The 24106-nt window shown below is 39.4% G+C and overlaps 1 protein-coding gene across 2 annotated transcripts in view; it reads left to right on the top strand.

Moving 5' to 3' along the window:
• The window catches only part of LOC119408356 (LIM and calponin homology domains-containing protein 1), a 99436-nt gene that overhangs the window by 25235 nt on the left and 50095 nt on the right, over nt 1–24106 (top strand). For both annotated transcript variants that reach the window (XM_037675157.1, XM_037675156.1), the window contains exons 2-4: nt 8704–8774; nt 11824–11893; nt 19055–19161. In XM_037675157.1, the coding sequence (XP_037531085.1) occupies nt 8704–8774; nt 11824–11893; nt 19055–19161 (248 nt within the window). The remainder of the gene's footprint in view (nt 1–8703; nt 8775–11823; nt 11894–19054; nt 19162–24106) is intronic.

Raw genomic sequence — 24106 nt, 5'->3', positions numbered from 1 at the left:
TAGGCTCATGTTTCTGCTGTTATTTTGAAAGTGAGGAATTCAGTCACATGGGTAAAACTTCCAGGTGGTTTCCACATTATTATTTTGAACACGGACAGCAGAGAGATATTTATTTTAAACTAATCACTGCTTCTCAACAGACGTGCAGCTGGTCTCCAGAGAACAATGTGTGACACTGAAAACAGCTCACCGTAATGAAATGTGTTCCCGAGTGTTGTTGCTGATGGTCCCTGGTGAGCCGTTAACAAGCGTCCGTAAGATGCTGGCTGTGATTTTTGCTGGTGGTCATTTTAGCGCTAATGTGACTCGCGGTTGAATATTTATTTGAGCTGTAAAGTGTCTGCTGACAGCTCAGTTGAAGCCTCTGCTCGGTTAAATCACTGCGTATTGCTGAGTAGGAGAAAGTCATGACTAATCGGAGTTATGTAAGGTTTCCCACGCCAGATGATTCTCACAGAATCCACTATGTGCCTGAAAAAACTGCTTTTAGGTATAAATGAGAGAGCAACAGCAGAAATTGTGTGTCTCAAATTCAATAAACTTACTGAATTTAGTATTGTTATTGAAGCTGACCTAATTCTGTTCTTAAATTTGAACATAGTCATTTTAGTGATTGTATTTCTTGTAAACGTGTGTAGTTTATAGTGACAGTATATTTTACACGTAAACCTCTGATTTGCTGCTCTTTTATCCACTTCTTAAGAAGACATGGCTTTATTTACTCCACTGAATGACTGTAAATCATTACGGTTGTCTACATTTTGCATTTGGCAGATGTGAAAAGCAAACTAATCATAATCATGTACAAAGTCCTTGCATAACATTCTTTCCTACGCATAATTTTTCTCATTTTGCTTTCAGGTAGAAAATTATGTAACCCATTTGTTGAAAGCTTTTTAAAATATATAATGGGTATTTTCTTATATTGAAGGCTGTTTTTTTTTTCTTGTACTTCAGGGGGGTGTTTCAGGATGTTACCCAGGTGAAATCCTTGAAACAAGGTATTTTACGTCTGACTGAGCCTAAATGGTCTTCTGTCATCAAACAGGCCTAAATGCAAAAAAAGTTGTTGCCCTCCTCTGGGATTAGACCGTCACACTCCAGTGCTGATTCAAACATCTATTCCCTGGTTATTGTATTGTATAAACTTTGATTACCTGTGATAATCCCTGTTTTCCAATCCACTTTTGTTCAGGTTCCCTGGCCTGGGCAATGTCTCTCATGTGGATCCAGCTTGTCTCCCTTGGTTTGAAAAGTTCACATGCTGCCTCATCCATCTGAAATCTTGTCAGAACAAAAACATGCTGACATAAAGGCTAGATTTAGTGATTGAATGGTTGGCTAATGTGTGCTCCATTGGAGGCCTGGTAATCTTTTAGCAGTGATATTTTACTGAGTCACACAGAGTTCATTTACATCAAATGTGTGAAAGTTCATGTTTGACCATCCATCTGACATCTACAGCCTAAAACAAGCTGCACAGAATTAGCTATGCTAATCTATTTCTTCTTCTTCTTTTGTCCTTTCCCTCTTCAGGGGTCACCACAGCAAGTCATTCTACTCTATCTCACTCTGTCCTCACTCCAACTACCTCCATGTCCTCTCTACCTGCATCCAGATATCTCCTCTTTGACTTTTTCCTGTAACTGCATTTCTAACATCCTTCTACCAATATACCCACTGTCCCTCCTCTGGACTTGTCCAAACCACTGTCCCTCCTCTGGCATGTCCAAACCACTGTCCCTCCTCTGGCATGTCCAAACCACTGTCCCTCCTCTGGCATGTCCAAACCATCTGTCTGGTCTCTCTAACTTTATCTCATTCCTAATCTTCTCCATCCTTGTCACTCAAGAAGAACCTCAACATCTTCATTTCTGACACTTCCAGTTCTGTCTCCTTTTTTGTCCATGTCTCTGTCTCCAGACCAGACAACATAGCTGGTCTCACCACTGTCTTGTAAACTTTTCCTTTGACTTGCTGACACCCTTTTATCACAAATCACTCCTGAAACTTTTCTCCATCCACTCCATCCTGCCTGGACTCTCTTCTTCACCTCTTTACCACACTCCCCATGTTCCTGGACAATGGACCCCAAGTCCTTGAAGTCCTGCACCTTTGTGACCTCTGCTCCTTGTAGCCTCACTGTTCCACCTCCTCCCTCTCATTCACACACATGGACTCTGTCTTACTTCGGCTGACTTTCATTCCTCTTCTTTCAAGTGCATACCTCCACCTCTCCAAGTTCTCTTCCACCTGTTCCTTGTTCTCACCACAGATCCCAATGTCATCTGCAAACATCATGGTCCACGGGGACTCATCTCGTTGACACAAGGAAAAGTTGAATCTGTAGATGTAGTGTTGTAGTCAAAGAGGACTATGTATTTTCAAATGTTCTCACAACTTTGATCAAATCTCTGGCAACTCGAGGAAACTGCATGCTGTTTGCTAATAATAAACAGGTGGTGAAAGAATCACAAGCATTTCTAATCAGTTTTTCCACAAGTGTTAACTGTTAGTAGGCCTAAAACTTCATTAAATGATAACAAAAACCAAGCCTCCAACTGCCTTCAACAACAAAACACTAATACAGGGTTTCTTTTGATGGTAAGGATGAGCTTACGTTCTAAGATCACCTCCAATTTTGCTCTCCCCATCATCTCCCAGTCTCAGCACATCACAGCAATCTGAGCAAAGACTTCATAAAGGAACCCCATGGGGGTCCCATTTTGGTGACGGTTTGAGAAAAAGTCCAGACAACTGATTGAAGGCAGATACCACTTGTGACCTTTGGCTGAACTTAATGAAGCTTCATGTGTTGACTGGATCCTTCTAACCCCCCCAGTAAGAGGGACCCCTCATATAGACAGTCAGATGTTATCTCGTTCAGCACTTTAGGATCTGAAAAACTGGCAGATTTATACTTGGTTCTGTGCCAGCATAGTACTTCAGTGTATTGAAATAAAAACAAAAAATGTAATTATTGTCGTGGAAACGTTACAAATCATCCAGCAGCATACTTGTGTCCTCCACTAATGTCTTTAGTTTTGCATCACAAATGGCCAAGGTTGAGGACTCTTGCTTTTGTTCCGCTCATCAGAACCAGCAGAGTTTACAGCTTGAGTTGTTGCCAAGTTGAATTAACAAGATTACTGGCTGCGAACCAGAAGACGTGTTTACGTGTGTTCTTTTGAACTTGGACACACTTTGTTGGATTTGGTCTGGATTATGCAATACACCTAAGACTTCCTGCGGTAAAATGACTTCTTTCGACTACAAAGCAGGCATGTGGAAATGGAGCAGGCACGCTGCTGTTAAACGGCCGTGTGAGTCGGGAGCATGTTTCTGTTTATATTCACAAGCACTTCAGTTTACAGCTGTCAGCTCTTCAACGGGTTTAGCTTCAGGCCTTGAAGTAAGGAGTGTTTTTCTTCCCCCCCTGTCATGAAACCAAACCCTGACTGAAGCATTCAAATATTGGTGGTTAATTTGGGTTAGGTAGCTGTGAAATTGTTGTAATATAGGAGTTCCCAATACGCTGATCGCGATCTACTGGTCGATCTCAAAGGTATTCTAGGTAGATGGCATGACATTAAAATAATAGACATACGCCGATCATCCATGTATGAAATTTGTCTCTTGATTGACAGACGGGGCAGCCAGTCTGAGGCCCTGTTTACACGACGTGAAACGTTCGGCCGTTCATTTACACGACAGCCTCATTCTCTCTGAAACTCAAGGTTTCTGAATCTAGGTCTCAGAGTGGAGATTTTCAGGGAACCCCTCACAGAGATGTGAAATGCTCCACAAGTGTGAAGTGGCACATGCGTGCTACAGGCAGCTGCAGGCCAAAATTTTTCTGCACTAACAACAGTTATTGTAGGGCGGCTGTGGCTGAGTGGTTAGAGCAGTCGTCCTCCAGTGTGAGAGTTGGGGGTTCAAATCCACCAGCAGTCACATGCCAAGTGTCCCTGGGCAAGACACTGAATCCCTCATTGCCTCTGATGTGTGTCCCATCAGTGTTTGAATGTGTTAAAGCACTGATTAGTCTCTTTAGAATGATTTGTTCAATTAGCTTTGTAGAGATCTATTAGAGTGCTGTATGAACGAGGCACAGATTGTAGTGTAAAACGCTTTGAGTATCTTGATCCGATAGAAAGGTGCTATATAAGTACAGTCCATTTACCATAATAAATAATAACAGTTATAATAAATGACAACAGTTATAATAAGTGTCAGAGAGCAGTGTTTTGTGCTGCTCACACTTTTTCAGTATGCAGGAGCAAAACTAATAAAATCCAGGCTCCAAAAAGACGTTGGTGTCTTCACCAGTTTGGACGTAACTGTCTTGCAGACGCTTCATGTACAATGAATGCAGCTGAGCATCAGGGTTGCCAGATACGTTTAAAACGTCTTATTTACCCCCTCATTTTCTGTGCATATCTTCAACAAACACAACACACACCTCATCTTAGAATATCTTTACTCAGCACATATGACAGTTTACGTAAAAATACTATTATTTTAAAGCCACGGTACTATAGTTCATAATTTCTTATCTGGCAACCCGACTGACATGGAAACGACAGCGTTTTTTGTGTAAACCAGCTCATTTTTTGTTGATTACCCCCAATAAAGATAAAAAAAACCCACTAATGTTTCCAGAAGTTGTTCTCATGTAAACGGGGCCTTACAGCAGGTAGATCACTTTGACTTGGTCATTGTAAATGGAGCTCCAAGATGAAAAAGTCTGGACACCTCTGATGTAATGGTTCTGTTTTCATAGTCAGAATGTAGGCTGGTTCAGACGAGGAGTGAGCACTGATAGTCACTGACTCAATGGCTGTCCAACAAAAGCTGTTTGATGTTGTTTTGACTTAAAACGCAATGTTTGCATTTATATTTCTTTTCTTGTAATATTGTGTAAAAAGTGTTTTGGATTTTTAATTTTTTTTGTCATATAATTTATATGAGACCTGTCTCATATTTTACAGAACATGAAGGAAGCGTCCCTTTTAGGTCTGTTTTTTTTGTAATTTATATTTTATTAAAGTAAAAACTAAATCCCCCCTCGTTGAAACTGGATTTGGCAAAAGCTGAAATGGATTCTTCAAAGTTCATTCATGCCGTCCTAAATCAGCAGACCTTTCATTTCTTTGCGACGTCCAAAGTGATAGCGCTGGCTGCTCCTGGACATGATCCCAGAGAATGACTTTGGTCTAGACGTGAACGTTTCTCAAATGGGAGGAAGTGAATAGAGGAAAATAAAGCCAGCTAGTGTTGTGTGATTGTTTGTGAAACAATGTGAGCAACATTCCACTGAAAACAACAGAGCCAACACATTCCTCCTTTTAACTGAACACCACCGTATGACCTGCAGGTTTAAAAGCATGTTCACGTCCAGACTTTTCCTGCTCAGCCCAATGACGGACATGTTGAAAAGGCCATTTTGAAACTTGTAATGCTATTTTTCTTTGACTTTGGCATTTAATATTTTCTCACTACTTTCAGCAGAGCTATGGCTGATTCTGATTAATAGTTTAAAAACTTTGTCTGATGACTTTGTCCTTTTATATTTTCTAGTTTTCTAATAATCACACTAGGATTATTTTAACCGTGGCTTTAAACTTGTTACATTGTAACATTTGTTCAGATTGGCTTTTAATTAGTTTTATTTTGTCTTATGTCAAACGCATGTTGCTTTATCTCTCCTTCTGTTTTATCTTTTATCTTTTGTGGTTTTATGTCTTATATTCTGTAAAGCACTTTGTGCTTTCTGATCTGTAACAGGTGCTATATAAATAAAGTTTACCTACTTACTTAGAAGTCATTTCTTAAGATGTTTTGTTTTAATGAGCCATAAAGCCCAATACCCCTTAATGTACTTTCATGTGACCAAACCTCTTATTCTGTTTTTCTGTTTAGCACTTAGAAAAACCACAGGTATGAATAAATCAAGGTTCTTGTCCAGATCCAGTCACTGTTGAGTTTTGCACCAACGTAATAAGAAATGAAAATCCTATGTTCTGTAGAATCTCATGTCCTAGCCAGAAGATAAATAATTATTTTACATTAAAATTTGACTTATCTCCTTTTTTATCCCTCATCCCTCTAATTAACCAGTACACCTGAAAGCCAAGAATAAGTTAACACAACTTTTTTTTTTTCATTACAATTATATGTCACTAATCTTCTGATCTATTCGGCCTTCACTTTTCAAATTACACCAACCATTAATTATTGAATACTGTACATCGTGTTTATGGACATGAACACGGTCATTGATCACTGCAGCAGAAACAAACAGCGACGTGAATGCACACCTGCAGCAAGTCAGCACTGAACATGCAACACACTCTGCACAATGCTGGTGTGAGGCCAGAATCACCTCATGTTTCTATAAATCTGTGTAAAAGTATGTGAAATGTTTAATATGACCTATGGAAGTTATTACTTAACTGGGTTAACTCAGGATAAACCTATGGGAGAAAACTCCTGACTAGAGTCACTTTGAACTAAAATCAAGGGGAATATGTATTTGTTGTTTCACTTTTGTAAAAAAAAAAAATATATATATATATATATACACAGTTTTACTCCCTCAGCTTCTTTCTTCTTCTTTTTTCAAATTTTCACGAGTCCTCCTCCATCTCACGCTGTCCTCTGCATCCTCTGTCCTCTCTCCAACTACAGCACCTCCATACCTCTAACTGCATCATATATCTCCTCTTTGTCTTTTTTCCTGGCAGTTGCATTGTAATATCCTTCTACCAGTATACCCACTGTCCCTCCTCTGGACATGTCCAAACCCCTGTCCCTCCTCTGGACATGTCCAAACCACTGTCCCTCCTCTGGACATGTCCAAACCATCTCAGTGTGTCCTCTCTAACTTTATCTCCCAGTTGTTCAACCTGTGCTGTACCTCTGATTCATCCTTGTCTCTCCTAAGGAGAACCTCATCATCTTAATTTCTGACACTTCCAGTTCTGTCTCCTGTCTTTTTGTCCATGTCTCTGTCTCCAGACCATACAACAGAGCTGGTCTCACCACTGTCTTGTAAACTTTTCCTTTGACCTTTGCTGATACTCTTTTATCACAAATCACTCCTGAAACTTTTTTCCATCCACTCCATCCTGCCTGGACTCTCTTCTTCTCCTCTTTACCACACTCCCCATTTTCCTGGACAGTGGACCCCAAGTCCTTGAAGTCCTGCACCTTTGTGACCTCTGCTCCTTGGTGCCTCACTGTTCCACCTCCTCCCCCTCATTCACACACATGGACTCTGTCTTACTACGGCTGACTTTCATTCCTCTTCTTTCTATACCTCCGCCTCTCCAAGTTCTCTTCCACCTGCTCTCTGTTCTCACCACAGATCACAGCTTCTTTAGCAGTTTTAAATAAATTATGACCCAAATACTTTTTATATTTGTCATTCTTTTCATTAAACTTTCTTTTTCCAAATAGGGTTGAGTGCAGTTTAGAATGTTATGCTTGGGACTTTTTAACCTTTCACTCAAACTTCACACATTTGTTTTCCGCTGTCAGCACCAGACACACATACACTGTTCACAAGTTGTCTCGCAGAAGGGAACGGTGGCCAAAAACGGCTTAATTTCATTATATGGTGATAATCTGAAATTCTTGCAGAGACCAATGGAGAAAAACACCCAACATGAAGCTTCTTGTAGAAATGAGGCCTTCTGTGTGATTACTCATGGACGTACAACAGTTCGCTGTTTTTCACAAGGTCCCGGTTCCTCAGAGAGCCAAAGAGCTGATAGAAACGCACAACCAGATCAGACGCTATACAAGTCTGCACTTTACCCACAGCTGTGCAAATATATCTGAAAGAAACACTCAGGAAATTTAATCTAATTGTTTTGGTTTCCATACCAGCGACCAAAGTGATCCCCATGTTTTCTGCAGGAGGCACAATTCTTGTAAGAATAAATGGACCTCAAGTGGGCCAAGGCCCCAACGGTCATTCAACAACTGCTTCTTTTATTTTAAGAAGCAGGGTTCGTCATTTCACTGTTGGCGTTCATATTTTTACTAAAGCTGTTTATGTTCACGCTTGACTTGAGATCCAGTCGTGTCCTGTTCACTCGCATAACCTGAAGTGAAAGGTTGAAACTTTAGTTGAAGGTTGTGGTTCAGTTAATGTAAATGTAGTGCAGAAGCAGCTTATGTATGTATTTTTGCAGCATGTTCAACTTAGCTGCCATGGCCAAAACAAGCAGCAAATCAAAAAAGATAAATCATAGCTGATCATAAGCGTTTGCATGTGTCAGTATGGGGGGAAAGCATTTGTGCCTTTTAATGTGTTGCTATGAAAGTACATGCAGACTGGCAGTCTCTTCCTCGGTGTGTCTGAGCAGCTATTTCCCAATAAATCCCCTGTCGCAGCATATTAGCTGTTTGCTTGGAATGATTGCAGCTGACGGTATGTCAAGCTTGTTAGTGTTTAGCACTATTGCCCAGAGAGAAGCTCGACATACAGCCGGAGACCGCTTGTGCGTCTTTTCCCACAATTTTCAAGACTTAAATTATTTAAAAACGTGAAAGGCCTAAAGATAATTGTTGTAGATTGTTTTTTGTTTGTTACTGATGATAAACACTGTTTTAGACTCCACATTTAGAGGATAAATTATCTAATCTGAGGCAGTCAGATTATGGTTTAATAACTTCTTTTTTTGTTCTCTGCAGGCTGTCACAGGAAGATGTTTTGGTGACAAGGATTTCCGAGGTGGCCTGCAGAATGGGATCCTGCTATGCGAGTGAGTTAAACTGTGTATGTTTTCCCTCAATCTAAAGGATATCAACATTTATTTCTGTCTTTTTGTTTTATTGTACATTATATATACATACATACATACATACATACATGCATACGTACAAAGGCATTTTAAATCCTTCCCATACTCTTGCAATATTCTAAACAATGTTTCTAAACTCTAAACGCTCTAAAAGAGCACATAATGTCATGATTTCAGCTCCCTGCCTCCTCTGCTCTTTGCCACTTGCAAGCCTCTTGGCCACGCCCACTTATCCTTTCTGCACGGTGAACAGCTGATCAGCTGCAACAGGAAGTTTATCCTGCAGTAAGGGCTGCGCAGAGGTGCAGCAGGTGCTAAATAATTTAAACTATTTTAAATTCCATGCTGATCGTGCGGCTCATCCATCAATCAGCCAATTGTGTGTCATGTCCAATGTTATTTTGAAAAACTGCGATAGAGCAAGTCCACAATAATCAAACTGCAAAGTAGTGAGGGATTACTGTACTTGGTTTGATTAAATTATTTTATTTATTGCCCATACAAGTTTTCCTGTTTATTAATGCTTATATTAGTGTCATGCAAATAAACAAAAAAAGATCAATCTAACTGTCAATCACACTGATTTGTATAGCCTTTAATCAGCTGCTTAATCATCTTATTTGTGCTTTGCATCTCATTGAAAAACAACAAGTCTTTAAAAAAACTCACAACATAACTAGAAAAGCTGTCTTTATAACATTTAACACTTAGTTGTTTTGATGCACATTTATTTATTTGCTATTTTTAGTTTATTTTACAAACTTTTGTTTGCCATAACCAAACCTCAATGAGGTCACATCAGTTTTATAAAATCTTTATATTAATGCAGTAAATTATGTGCCTCCTGCAACAGGACACAGATGTTTATTAATGAGGGCCGTTGTGTGTAATTTTGTGGGCAGAGGAGGAAACATGGAGGTTTTTGTTTTGGGGCTTGTTTTGTGTCTCAGTATTTCCACATTAATTCCTCACGTTTTCCTTCTTTTCATCCGTCTTTGCGTTTTAGAACGCAGTGAATGAACTGTATGTTGGAAATCATCAACACTTTTCACAAAGAAAGTAAAATGTTTTTTGCAAAAAGTCAAAACTTCCTTTAGGTAATAAACATTTTATGTTTAAATCCCCCACATTCGAGAGGTTTATAAAGACATTTTTCTTAAGTCACAAAACTTTAGCTGGCATACAGGCTCTCAGCGATAATTAATTTAAAGAAAAGAAAAAACAGTCAGATTTTATCATTTGAGTTGATAAAACAAAGCACAGTATTCTCTCCATAGAGTAAATTAGTCGCTCTTCCCACACCTACACATTGTTCACGTGGCGCTGAAAACACCCGTCTCCTTCAGTTGCTTTAAACTTATTTTTGGAAATGTATAGTTCACCAGGAAGTCTCTAACTAGACTAGGAAGGCATTAGATGGGCTCAGAGTTCACTGAATGGGGGGCAAAAGGTACTTCATCTCATCTAGAATGCTGGAATGACACGAACATCACAGGACTGTGGATATCTAACACCGTGTACCCAAGAGCTGGTATTCCCTTTACGAGGCAGAGTCATTACAGCGCTTCCTTTGATGAAAACAAGCTCAACAGATGAAATGCGAGACAGAGAGAGGAAAAGACGTTGGGAACTCTGGGGCTATGTAGGAATAATAGTTTGTTGGAATGCACAGTATTTTCCCTGAATGAAACCTTTGCGTTTGTTTAGGTCACAAATACCTTTTGATGTGTGGGTCATTAAGGTATAAAAAATATGTGAACAAACGGATCATAAAGATTGGAAGAGGGGAAGCACTGATGAGGACTGTTGATTTACCAGATGCCACCTAAAACTTTAGATGTTTATATAGTTTGTGTTTGGTATACCTTTTGGCTAAACTTATATATTTTGCTGTTTCAAAATATCCTGATGCATGCTCAGTTAATGTAGGTACAAGACTCTAACCAGGTTTAGTCAGGTCCTCTGGATGAATTCTTCTTTGTTGAAACATTTTATCCAAAAAACCTTTTTCAGTCTGAGGAGCTGCAACAAACTCAATCTTATAAGCAGCACCTTCTCATAGTGGATCATGGATGGATGTTCAGTGCCAGGAGGGGTGTCTGTCTTATGTCGAGGAAACTAAACAGCCACTGGCCAAAAGGATGGACCAGCACAGAAGATCAACATCATCAGGCCAGGACTCGGGGGGGGGGGTGTCTACACACATCTCCAGATTAGAGGTCACTCTTTCAGGGATGATGTTCATATCCTTGATGGAGAGGAACGATGGTTTGAAAGAGGAGTAAAGGAGGCCGTCTTTGTGAAGAGAAACTGTCCATCGTTAAACGGGGGCGGAGCTTCCATGTCTAACGGTCTCCCTCTTACAATGCTGTTATTGCTAGTATCACTCAGCCTCCTGTGAATAGCAAGTGGCCATCAAGCACTAATGATCAATTGTTAAGATGACGGTCTTCCTTTTGCATGTGAACAACTAGTTTTGGATGTTATCACCAAACTGGTTCCATCCAGAAGAGCCATTTTAGGTGGTTCAGACATGTCCAACTGGGAGGAGACCCTGGGGAAGACCCAAAGCACGCTGGAGAGACTAGGTCTCTCAGTTGGCCTATGGACGCCTTGGAGTCATCCCAGAAGAGCTGGAGGAGGTGGATGTGGAAAGAGATGTCTAGGCCTCCCTGCTCAAGCTGCTGCCCCTGCAACCCAACTTCAGAGCAAGCAATGGATGGGTGGATGGATGGATGGATGGATGGATGGATGGATGGATGGATGGACCAGTAAACCGGTTGATCCATTTTGAGACAGTGCTGTTTTTAAGGCTGAGTTTGTTTTCATCTCTTGAGTGAAGAAGTCTTTTGGATAAAAGATGAAACATTTCAACAAGAAGAACCCGTCCAGAGGTCCTGACTCCATCTGGTCATATATATTTATCTGTTCTCTTGCTTGTATTTAAGTTTTACATTTTTTATTAAAATTCTAAGATGCAACTTTTTCCTTTCATGTCTTTTTTTGCCAGATTATTGAGCTCTATTAGGCCCGGCACGGTAAAGAAAATTAACAGACTCCCAACACCCATAGCTGGCCTGGTAAGTGCTGCTACCTTGTACTTTACATTCAAATTCACTTCCAGTCAACAAAACCTGAAACAGTTTGTGGCTCTGTCTGTATCATCTGACCTGTGCCGTTAGTTGCTGTTTTCCATCTTTGTCAAGGTGGTTCATTTCTGCACGTCTTCCTGTTTGTCTCTGCATATTTCCTCCAGAAATACTCTAATTTGAGGTTATCTGATGGGAAACTTGTTCTAACCTGTGGTCTTTTTCCTGTAGATGGATTACTAGGCTTTGTGTTCTGTGTAACATATAATAACAACATGTTGGCGTTTGTCAGGAACCCCCATGTTATACAAAATCCACCCATGTATGAGCTTACGGTTTATAATTTCACTTATTCAATCTTAAAACTCCCAGTAATACATTTGGTACAACTTTTCATGTAATCTCTTAGGATACTTAAAGTGTGTAAAGTTAAGTATTGCCCCTTTTTCTTGCTCTCTGACCATAATTATTCATAAAGATGTAATTCCATATTACCATAATGGAATAGTAGTATAAAATATGCTGTTTGTTTTTGCACACAAACTTCTTTTTAAGATTTATCTGAGTCTTCATCTGTGCAGTTTTTTTTTTTAAGGAGCAGTTTAGTCCCAGCTGCAGCTTTAAATCTGTATGATAGTCAGATGTCCCAGCATTTTTATCAGCCTTGAACGCAGCATTACCTTTGTGAATCTGAAGCGGCAAGAAAATCTCAAAAGTCACATTCACAGACAATCCGTGCACTTGTGTTGACTGGTTCATCAGCAGCGGGCAATTTGTGCGTGTACGTGCACAAACTGTGCATGTTTGTATGCACAAAATATTCCTGCTTGTGCAAATTGAAATGTGTGCATTTGAAAAACTGTTTATGCATTTGTGAATCTTGTGGATCTTATTGCATCAGGTATGTGCGACTACTGTTGAGACCGACGTACCGTCGTACATTTCAGTCGATACAGTCCAGCACAGCGGAGCTCTTTCATACAGACTGAAGACCTTGATCTGAATGAAGTGGCCTTTCAGGACCAGCACATGCAAGTAAACAGAAGCTAGGACATTTGATAGCTTTGGAGCTGAACTCACACTTAATATACTTGAAATTCCTCCCTTATTTGTTGAACAAGATCACTTGAGGGCTGTAAGTATAGATTATGTGAAAATAAGCTTTGCTGATTTTATTTTTAAATCAAGATTAAAACAGGATTTTGGTTCTAACTGTTCAAATTCCTTTACTGATGCACTGGTGTCACAAGCAAAATCATCTCACAAATGGACTTTTTAAATAACAAAGTTGTTCATTCCTGATTAGAATTTATTTTTTGATTTTTATTTTTGCATTAATTTGACCTGTTGGATGTTTGCAGTTAAAAACAACGTTACATAAATTACCTCGGTGGGTTTCACGCCATCCATCGTGCCACAATTTACATCAGTGATGAGTAGAGTTCAGTCAGTAAATATTCACACGTCTGACGTTGAGTTTTTCAATCAGTAGTACCAAGTTTCACACTTTTCAATTTGTCAGGCTTTAACTTTACTACTTTCTTGCAACTCAAATGCATTTTGTTGCTGTTGGGCAGAAAACCGTTCTCTCTAAAGAAGCAATCAGGAAATAGAAAATTATTATTATTATTTTTTTAATATTAAATAAACTGTCTGGTCAGAGGCTCACAAGATCTTTTTGACTCTTTCCATTGATTAGACATTCATAAAACCACAGACGGATGTGAAACGTGACCAACAGAGTTGATTTATGCAAAAACATGAAAATTATGAAAAATGTAGTAACAAGATTTTCTGGATTGGGATTCCAAAGCTCTTCTTTCATTAGTGACTAAATGTGTTTCCTCTGGTCTGTTTTAGAGGTTTATTAGCATTAACTTTCTGCCCCGAGACAGTTTTCTTCAATTCTCTGGTAAATTAGAAACAAAATAAACTGTTATTAGTGCATTTCGCTAACTGGCTGTAAGATTTGTGTGCAGGCGTGCCTTGCTTTTTGAAACCACCCCGCATGCGGTCAGTTTCAGGGTGGGGAGGTGTGACGCAACGTTAGAAATTATTTTCATGATTGGCTGATTAATTTAATGTCAAAGCACCGACCGTTTTGAGGATGTGAAGGGACTGTTTAATGAACTTTAGGGTCGTTTTATGGTTTTTTTTTATAGTTAAAAGTTTCCTCGCCGTTTTGTCTGTTTGTCATGGTATCTCAAACGCAGGCTACTGATGCATGAAACAAATTTAAAAGCAAAATCTCTAATTGGCGTTTACTCGACAACTGAAATACTAAAATAAACAGAATACAGCGATGGATAATTGTCCCAAAGAGCCAATAAACACTCAGCTGAAGACAACATGTTTACATCCAGTTAGCAGTGGGATGATAGTGGGGGCCGGGGTGTGTGTGTAGTTTATCTGAACAATACGACCTTGTATGCTCCGGAAGTTTCATAACTCTGTTTGTGAAGTTCTCGTGCGTTTGCAGAGATTTGTAGTCGTCTTGGCTGTGATGAGAGAAACACAGAACAGGGTGCTGATACCTGACCTACCAAAATAAAACACAGCCCCATCCTCTTCCTGTTTGGGGCTTATTGGGAAAATGAGCCTCTGTGGAGTTTAGACTGTTTGTAATTAAACAGTTCCCTCTGCTCAGACTGTCGGTGTTCATTAAGGGAGGGGGGTTGACGCAACCATCTCTTGGTGGACTCGTGTTTTAAGTAAACAGTCGCGCGCTGGGCGTCTCCATTCAAGGTCAACATCGTAAATGACGTGGTGAAGACACGGTTTCTGTCTAATGTGACGTTTGCAGCATGACAGCTCTATGTAATGACTCCCAGAAAGAAAGAAAAATATTCAACGTGAATTCTTTAGTTTCTTTAATCTACTCTGATCCATATTCAAACCACGTCTTAAACACACCAGTTATTTCCTTTTAAACAGTGTTATTTATTCAATGGATGATGATTTTACATAGAAACCTTGATTTGGTAAAACTACAAGTAAAACATTTTTTCTTCTTGTAATATTTTTGTTTTGTTTTTAAATTGTTTCATTCTTGGTGTTGTCTGCACTTTGTTTTATGACAGAAATAGAAAAAGAAATAGAAAAATAAACCATAACAGATCTATTGTTCTTGTAGACAAAAAAAAAGGTATTTTGGTACAAATGATCGGAATATTTTTATTTTATTTTATTTGAGATTTAGAATAAAATTTGACAAAAATTTTGTTTCTGATATGAATTATTTCTACACAAACGCTACCAATCTTTTACAGTCAAGGCAGCTGATGGACAATGTATATAATTAAGTTTTTTATTTTATTTTATTTTGGGGGGTAGGGGGTGTCAGTGTGTATATTAAATTGAACAAAATATACCAATAGTTTCTTCACAGCAGCTGCTGCTTTATTTTCATTTTACGACTTGGATTTTGTTTGTACAGATCTGATCAATTACCTTTTCATATTTATTTTATTTATTTTTAATTGGAAAAGATCAGCCAATTTAAATTAGTAGGACATACAAAATTGGTCTTTCTGTAACTTGTACATTTATATTTCCTCTTTGATTTTTTTTTATTTTTATATATTTTTTTTGTGCTTTCTTGTCAGAAGCGTAAAAAAACCCAAAAACATTTAATTCCTGCATCAGAACCTGGACTCTGATTCTCTTTCTTGTAAAACCGTTTGTTCTGTTGATCAGATGAAACTCAGTTTAATGCAAGAATGAAGGAATTTCAAATAAAGTCAAAAATGCAAATCTAATCTTACAGTATCCAAACGTAGATGTACTTGATCTGTGGCACTAATCTACAAATTACTACCAAGTTTGCTCCCATCTTTTATAAGCACTGGGGTTGCCAATTGTGTGATAATTATCATGTTTTTAGTTTTAGGGTTTTATAAATGTGCAATTAAGTTTGAGTTTTTAGAAAGCCCAAACAAACAATTGTTTTGACGTTTCAGTGCAACAGAAAATAAAGTTTTTAATTATGCAAACACCAACATGTTGTCAGAATGTCCTCGTGCACCCTTCACCCTCCTGGGTGCACACATTCCTCCCTCCCCTCTTCCTAGCGGGGGGTGCGTGCATGTGTGTGCATGCATGTGTAAACCTCCTCACCATCACCACTGACAAAAGTGCACTTTCTGCACATATGACAGTTTTGGTCAAAATATGTTAGTTTTAGAGAGAATGCACGATAATTCATAATTTCTTATCTGGCAACACTGACAGGATCATAAACGTACTGGCTCTAAGTGTCCACAACATGTTTCTATTTGTTGTGTGAGTTGCTAATTTACCAGTTGTTGTTTTAAGGTCCAGGCTGTTTGTAATTCCAGCCACTGACAAACATGTGATGCGAAGAGTTAGACACCTGAAGTTGTTGGACTTGTCAAGAGAGCAAAACATATGACCCATAAAGCAGTTTTAACCTCCTTTGGCTCCAAATAAACTGTAGAAAACTAAAATGAATGATGGAAATGTATAGAACCCCATTTGTTTATTCAGCTTGTTGCTCTGCTTGTCGTCACTAAAGTAAAACTAGTTGACCAAACGGCTGAGTCCTCTCTCGGAGACGGCTGTGAGTGGTTGTATCTGTGGGTGGGGTTCCCTCACCAGGAGAGCAGCCATGGCTCTGTCCCAACAACACAGGAAGTTGCAGGGTGGGTTTGAGGCACTGTTTTTGCTAGGAATGGAAAAGATCGTGAGAACAAGTGTTTCCAAGTGTGTGTGTCTGTGTGTTTATCAGTTTGTAGTCACGCGTGTATTCTTATGCCTCTCAGCGTGCACATCTAAACCTGCTGTTTGAAGCTCTTAACTAAAAGGGCTGCACTTAACAAATCTTCTCCGAATATGAGAATATAGGAAACATGTGAGCGAGGAAAGAGAGAGTGCCTTGGGCAGTTGAGGTGGAGAGGAAATGTTGACACCCTGAGAAGGAAAGCGAGGGAAGGGCTATGAATGTGGCCCTCTGAAAGACAGAAACAAAAACAAAAAAAAGAGAGAGAGGTTGTGTGTGTGGGGGGGGAGGGAACACGAGAAGAGGACTTGACTCAGGTTGCATCCAACAAAGCATTTGTCAGAGCAGACACCAGGAAAAAGGAGGAAAACCTCTGGGATCTGGACTCTGTGGAATGTAGAAGGAGTAAGGACACCAGACGAGTGAAGAGAGTTGAATAGGAGGACAGAAATGAACAAAGCAACGAGAGAACGAGTGAACGTTGGTGCAGTCTGAGGTAGAAGATGAGCAAAACCCAGACAGAAAAGCTGCTGGTGTCAACTTTCTGCTGAACAGGTATCCAGATTTTCATTTTCATCTTTGCAGGGAACACGTGTAATGACTTTTGATGCCAAACCTTGGTTAACAGAAATACCTTGGAAAAACATTGGATGTGTCCGTTTATTGGCAGTTGACAAGAATATTAACGTGATCATTAACTAGAGAAATTTCATTTCCTGCGAAAATGCAGCGTGAATGCTTACTGCAGAAGAACTTGATGAAAAACAGCTGAAATTAGCTAAAAACGCACTGAAATGTAGCCGAAATGGAAGAACAATCCTAAGTTAGAAGAAGAAAGCAGAAAGAATACATTTGCAGAATTAAGTTTAAATAAGCAAAAAATAGCACAAAAAATTAGAAAATTAGAAAAAAAAAGCTGAAAATAGTTGAAAAGGCAGAAAGAAGCTGAAATTACCATTAGGAAGTGGAAGGAGCTGAAATGAGCTAAAAAATGTGTAATTAGCTAAAAACGTGCTGAAATGTAGCCGAAATGGAAGAACAAGCCTAAGTTAGAAGAAGAAAGCAGAAAGAATACATTTGCAAAATTAAGTTTAAATAAGCAAAAAATAGCACAAAAAATTAGAAAATTAGGGAAAAAAAAAGCTGAAAATAGTTGAAAAGGCAGAAACAAGCTGAAATTACCATTTGGAAGTGGAAGGAGCTGAAATGAGCTAAAAAATGTGTAATTAGCTAAAAAAAAATATTTTTTTTATTTAAAAAAAAAAAAAGCTAAATTTAGCACAAAAACAGCTAAAAGGTAGCTGTAATAGCAGAAAAAGTTGGAACTAACAGAAAAACACTGAAAGGAACATATGGAGCTGAAATTAACTAAAATAAGTTAATTACGCTGAAAGAAGCAGATGAGCACAAGAAATGTAGAAATTATCTGGAAAAAAAAAAAGCCAAAATTAGCATAGAAAAAAAAAATGGCTGAAAAGTAGCTTAAAAAGCAGAAAGAAGCTTAAATTACTGGAAGTGGAGAGAGCACATTTTTGCAGAATTAGGCTGAAACCAGTTGAAATGAGTGGAAGAAAATGTGGAATCAGATGTAAAAGCTTAAATTAGCATAAAAAAACCGTATAGTAGCTGAAATGGTAGAAAAAGCTGAAACTTTGCAGAAATCAGCTGAAAGGAGCATAACAAGCTGACGTTATCAGAAAGAAGTTAGAAGAAGCACAAACATGTTGCAGTTAGCAGAAATAATCTGAAAGGAGCACAAACCAGCTGAAAATAACAGCTGAAAGTAGCTGAAAAAAAGGTTAATTTGCTGAAAGAAGCTGAAGCAGAACAAAATGTGAAAGCAGCAGTAAAAGGTTGTAAACGCATCTAAAGATTTGAAGAATGTAAAATGAGTTCGATTAATTTCCTTTGAGGAAAAAAATGGCAGAAAAGGCTAAATATTTTAAAAAGCTAAAGTTGCACCAATTCCAAAAGTCACAGCAGACGTGTCCTGAAACAGCTGAAAGTTTTTGATTTACAATTTGTTGAAATAGATTTAAAAACTGCGGGATGAGAATGATGCTGAAAAACGTACAGAAGAAAAATGGATCACAACAGAGTGAACGCTTCATGATTCACACAATTCTTACTGAAAGGATGTTGACATGCATAGATTTTTTTCAAATTAATTATAGTCTTTATTAAGAATTAGAACTTTAGGTTTATGTTGAAACAGCTGCTTTGATTAGTTAAAGGCTGTTGGAAGGAAATGTTTGGTTTAACAGTGTGCAACACTGAACAGGTCGAAGCTTCTGTTCATCTCTTCTTTTATTCTGTAATCAAAATGTCCAACCAGTCGTTTTGTGTTTGCAGAGTGGGAGCTGATTGCTCCAGCAGTGAGTAATTATCACTTTGTGTGTGTGATTTATACACAGGACAACCTCAGTGTGTTCCTCCGTGGCTGCGAGGAGTTGGGACTGAAGGGCTCGCAGCTGTTCGATCCAGGAGATCTGCAAGACGCATCAACACGTCCCGCTGCCAAGTAAGACTCGGGCTTTCCATACATTTTGGTGTTTAAAGCAGTGGAAGGCCACATGTTGGATTTAAAATAATTACTGACTGTGGTGTAGCAGCGCTTGTAGAAGAAGAGGAACTAAGGGGTAGTCCGTCTTTATATCGGGTAAGAAATGTTAAAGTCCCACAAAACAAATGCCTAAAAGGATTATTTTGAGATATTTTGATCGTTCCTGCTCAAAAGGCCTCTTTCTCCGAGCACCGTTGGGTGGTTGCACTTGTACTTTTTAAGGCTCTATTTGTTCATTACATTTCCTTCAGTCAGGAGAACTGATTGAAAGGTTTTCAGGTTAGAATTTTGCTTAAATTATTAAGCTTCGTAGAAGTTGGTCTCAATCAACTGTCCAGTCAGAGGACAGATGGACTCGTTACCTTTGAGTTTTGAAGGTTCTAACAGTTGGAACCTTAACAGAAGTAGTTTGGGAACCGAACTACATCTGTTGTTTTAACTGAATAATGAGAGAATTATTGTTCTTTATTTGCTTAGTGGCAGCACGGTGGATCAGTTGGTAGAGCTGCCGCCTCAAATCCCGGCCAGGGATCTTTCTGGGTGTAGTTTGCATGTTCTCTCCGTGCTGCGTTGGTTTTCTCAAAAACCAAAAACATGCATGTTAGACTGATGGTAACTCTAAAGTGTCCCTAGGTGAGAGAGAGAGTGAATGGTTGTTTGTCTCGTTTGTCTCTGTGATGGACTGGAGACCTGTCCAGGGTGTCCCCCGCCTCTCGCACAATGACTGCTGGATATGGGCACCAGTGATTTCCCCACACACACACATGACCTGAAAATGAAGAAGCGGGTGGAGATAATAGACGGATGGATCTGCTTTGTCAATGAACTCGATTAGCTGTTGAACACTTCGCTGGTTTACCTGTTAAAAACTTGCTGTAAAAACTGGTTGTGGTTTTCATTATACGCCTGAAGGGTCACTTTGTGGTACAGTGGGAGTCGTCTGTCCGTCCGACCGTTAAGTTTTCTGGTCCATTCAGCTCCTCTTACTCCTTTAAAGGAATTTGATGAAACTTAGTGGAAAGTGTTATCATGACAGGCTGCATATGTTGTGACAATTATGTGCTGCACCCTTTCATACCGGAGTTATCATCCTGTGCTCTACTTCAAATAGAGAGTTCTTGTCAGCTCACTATGTAGCAGCATACATTACAAACTTTTGTTCTCTTAAAATTAAATCAAGACTTCATTTGGGAAATAGTGATAACACAGATGTCTGAAGATTAGTTTATTAGATGGTGAAAACTCTTTAATAAAAGCCATTGATTAAATGTAGGTTGAAGGTATTTCAAACCCTTCTGCTTTCTCAAGCTCCAGCTTGCGGAGCTTTTTTCATCTCTCTGTAAGTCGTCCTGTCCATCATCTCTCAACTTCAGACAATCAAGCTGTCCACTGCTTCATAAATTAGTGAATGACAGTCAATGGAAGGTTGAGCATGCTTGTCAAGGAAGAAACAATGGCTTATCTGTTTGACACAACGAGTTCTTGTCCAAATACAAACAAAAGAGATTACATCACTCATTGAACCATGACTCCTACTTTGTTGCTTGGTAACAAAGCTGGCTGTTTTTCTTATATATATATATATATACTGTGTATGTTTGTGTGAATGTGTGGGTGTTTCAGTGTTTCGAGCATCACTGGATTATGTGAAGAGTTTCTAACCAGGGTTTTATTCACAGAAGGGTTAAGGAAGCTGTTTGTGGAGACGAGAAGATGAGAACTAATCTTTCTGACCACTTGACTGATTTTGCAACACAAAGGTCTTTCTGTGCATCGATGCGTCTTTGTGTAAACTAATTTATACATAACTCGTTGATTTTGTATCCAATTTTACAAAAACATCCCATTTTACGAGGCGGCACAGTGGCTCAGTTGGTAGAGCTGCTGCATCTTAGCGAGAAGGTTGCCGGATTAAATCCCAGCCGGGGACCTTTCTGGGTGGAGTTTGCACGTTCTCGCCGTGCTGCGTGGGTTTTCTCCGGGTACTCCAGTTTCCTCCCACAGACCAAAAACATGCATGTTAGGTTGAAAATCATCTCTAGGTGAGTCAGAGTTTCTTTATTGTTGTTCCACCACATGTGGTACATGTGGTGGAACGAGATTATGTACACAGGGTCCCAGTTACATCCAACAATAAAATGTAAAATAAAAACAGTGATAAGATCTAAGATGCGTAGTAAGAAAAACATCAACTAAAAATACGCTAAGCACTAGTAGCATAAAAACAATACGCCGAACAGCAGCACGAACATGAGTCTGCGTGAGTGAGACAGTGAATGGTTGTTTGTCTTATTTGTCTCTATGCGTCCCTGTGATGGACCAGAGACCTGTCCAGGGTGTCCCCCGCCTCTCGCACAATGACTGCTGGATATGGGCACCAGTGACCCCCGCGACCCAAAAAGGAAGAAGTGGGTAAAGATAATGGATGGATTCCATTTTGCATTGAGTTGACCTCATTATTCTGGCAGATCCTGATCACCCACTCCATGGTGAGTTCAGGTTGCGTCCATTTTGATGCAGGTATCTGCTGCTCAGATTTAGGTCGAACAGACTGAAAAAGCCATTCATCCCTGCAGCGATCGGGCTTCTAAATGAACAATGATGATTTCTTTACTGTGATTTTAATGTCTCAATGTCTTGTCTAGTACGGATGTTTTGTGTCCCTACTGACTGAAACAAATTGTCCCTTGAGGATAATAAAGCTTCTTCAACTTGAACTTTTACATGTGGTACTGGTGCCAATTTATATTCATGTTATCTTGTTTTCAATCATTTTATTTGTTCAACTACTACATAAAAACATGCAAAGATCAGTGGAGGAGGATCTGACAAACGGTTTATGATCTCATCATGGTGACTCTCCTGACTCTCTCTTTGGGTTTTATGCACCGTTTTGTTGTGAACCAACCTCAGAGAATGACCATGAGCTACCAGTTGTCGGTTCGACGTGGAAGTTTGTCTTTTATTCAGCTCAAAGACTCGCCACATGCACAATTTAAGACTTGGTTGCATTTAGAGGTCAAGACCTTGCTTTGCAGAAACAGTAAAACTCTTAACTAAACTTGGTTTTATGAAGACTATCAGAGGGAAGTAAATAACATCAACTGTTCCACACAAAATTTTTAAAAAAAAAAAGTAAGATTTCATATTTATTTTTTGTTTTCACATGTAAGCACTAGAATATCAGGTTTAAGAAGATTGTAGCTTGTATTTAAATTTCTGATGAGCCTAAAACGCATCTCGTAGATTTCTGTTAAGTCCTCCGAGTTTACTCATTTTGTTTAAAAATAGTTTTCCTACTTTGGAAACTATAGTAAACATGGTAATTCTATAGGACGAGCAAAACAAGGAAAGTCTGTAACATTAGCGCAAGCAGGGAGGAAAGTGTGGTGTCGTTGTTCAAGTGGCTCTGAGCTATTTTCAGTCGTTATGTAATCTGCTGTCGTTCACGATGCTATTTTCTTGCACCTTACCAGTGCAGGAGGCTGCTTCTGTACTTGACTCAGAAGATTCTGGACAAGCATGAACTCTTCTATAAACGGCCTCAGACAAAGAGCTACGCAGATGGGCGGGTTTTGTTTCACTGTGACCTCGGGTTAGAAATCTGTCTTGGTTCTCATCGTGTCAGTTAAGATACATTTCCTTTGCTCTATAGACCAGATAAATTAAAAAAATACAAGTTTGCTCATAAAGATGTGTACGGAGCTGCTACAACTCTTCACTTTCAGAAATTGGGATGAATTTTGACATTCCTCATCCATCCATTATCTTTACCTGCTGCTTCCTTTGAGTTGCGGAGGGTCACTGGTGCCCATATCCAACAGTCACTGTGTTAAAGGCAGGGGACACCCTGGACAGGTCTCAGTCCATCACAGGGACACGTATGCTGCTTTGCCGTTGCTAAGTGCAGCTTCACTCGGCTTTCTCCTCTTGGATCTTCGCAGGTGGAGGTGATTTGCCACTACAGTGGAGGCTGACCTGTTTCCCTGCTCTGGGTGGGATCGTAACTGGTCTTTTTGTGTTCCAGTAACCAAACAGTCCTAAAATCAGACTTCAGTTTAGTTGGCTTATCCTGGCACTGCTTATAAGTCCGGATGTAGCCATGCTGGGCCATCGTCTCCAATATCTCTGGGTAAATGTGTTCATTTCTTGTGGGGGCGTCTGTCAACATGATGAGGAAGTGGAGGTTCAGATGAAGTTTGCAGTTTTGTTGGGCGGGGCATCCTGTGACGTAGCTCTACTGGCTAATCAATGGCCGCTGTCGGCTTATTTCAAAATCAGCTCCTCACTGCAGTCTGCTTGGAACCTCAAACAAGGTGGACCTCTGGGTGGAGTCTGCATGTTCTCTCCGTGTATCTCCGGGTACTCCGGTTTTCTCCCACAGACCAAAAACAGGCATGCTGGGCTGATTGGTAACTCTAAATTGTCCCTAGGTAAGAGAGAGAGAGTGAATGGTTGTTTGTCTTGTTTGTCTCTGTGTGTCCCTGTGATGGACTGGAGACATGTCCAGGGTGTCCCCCGCCTCTCGCACAGTGACTGTTGGATATGGGCACCAGTGACCCAAAAAGGAAGAAGTGGGTAAAGATGATGGATGGATGGATGGATGGATTTTACCTTTTTTTATTTTCAGTGGTCATGGAGAGCAGCTTTCAAAATAAAAACATAATTTAGCAGATTTTTTTTTTTTTTACAACAAATTAATTTATGTAAATAGGTCTCAGTTTTGTACAGCCCTATATCCTCAACTAATATTATGTTGTTGTTTTTATTTGTAAAGGATAACAATTAAAAGAACACATTATTTTGTGTGTCCTTTACAAAAATCTATTGAGAAATCTTTGGCAGATGTTCAGAACTGTTCACCATCGATACTACAATAATAAGCTCCATAGATACTGAATGA

This window comes from Nematolebias whitei, chromosome 4 (genome assembly GCF_014905685.2).
Source record: "Nematolebias whitei isolate Nwh7 chromosome 4, NemWhi1, whole genome shotgun sequence".
Lineage (NCBI taxonomy): Eukaryota > Metazoa > Chordata > Actinopteri > Cyprinodontiformes > Rivulidae > Nematolebias > Nematolebias whitei.
This window is presented reverse-complemented; position numbering and strand designations above follow the sequence as displayed.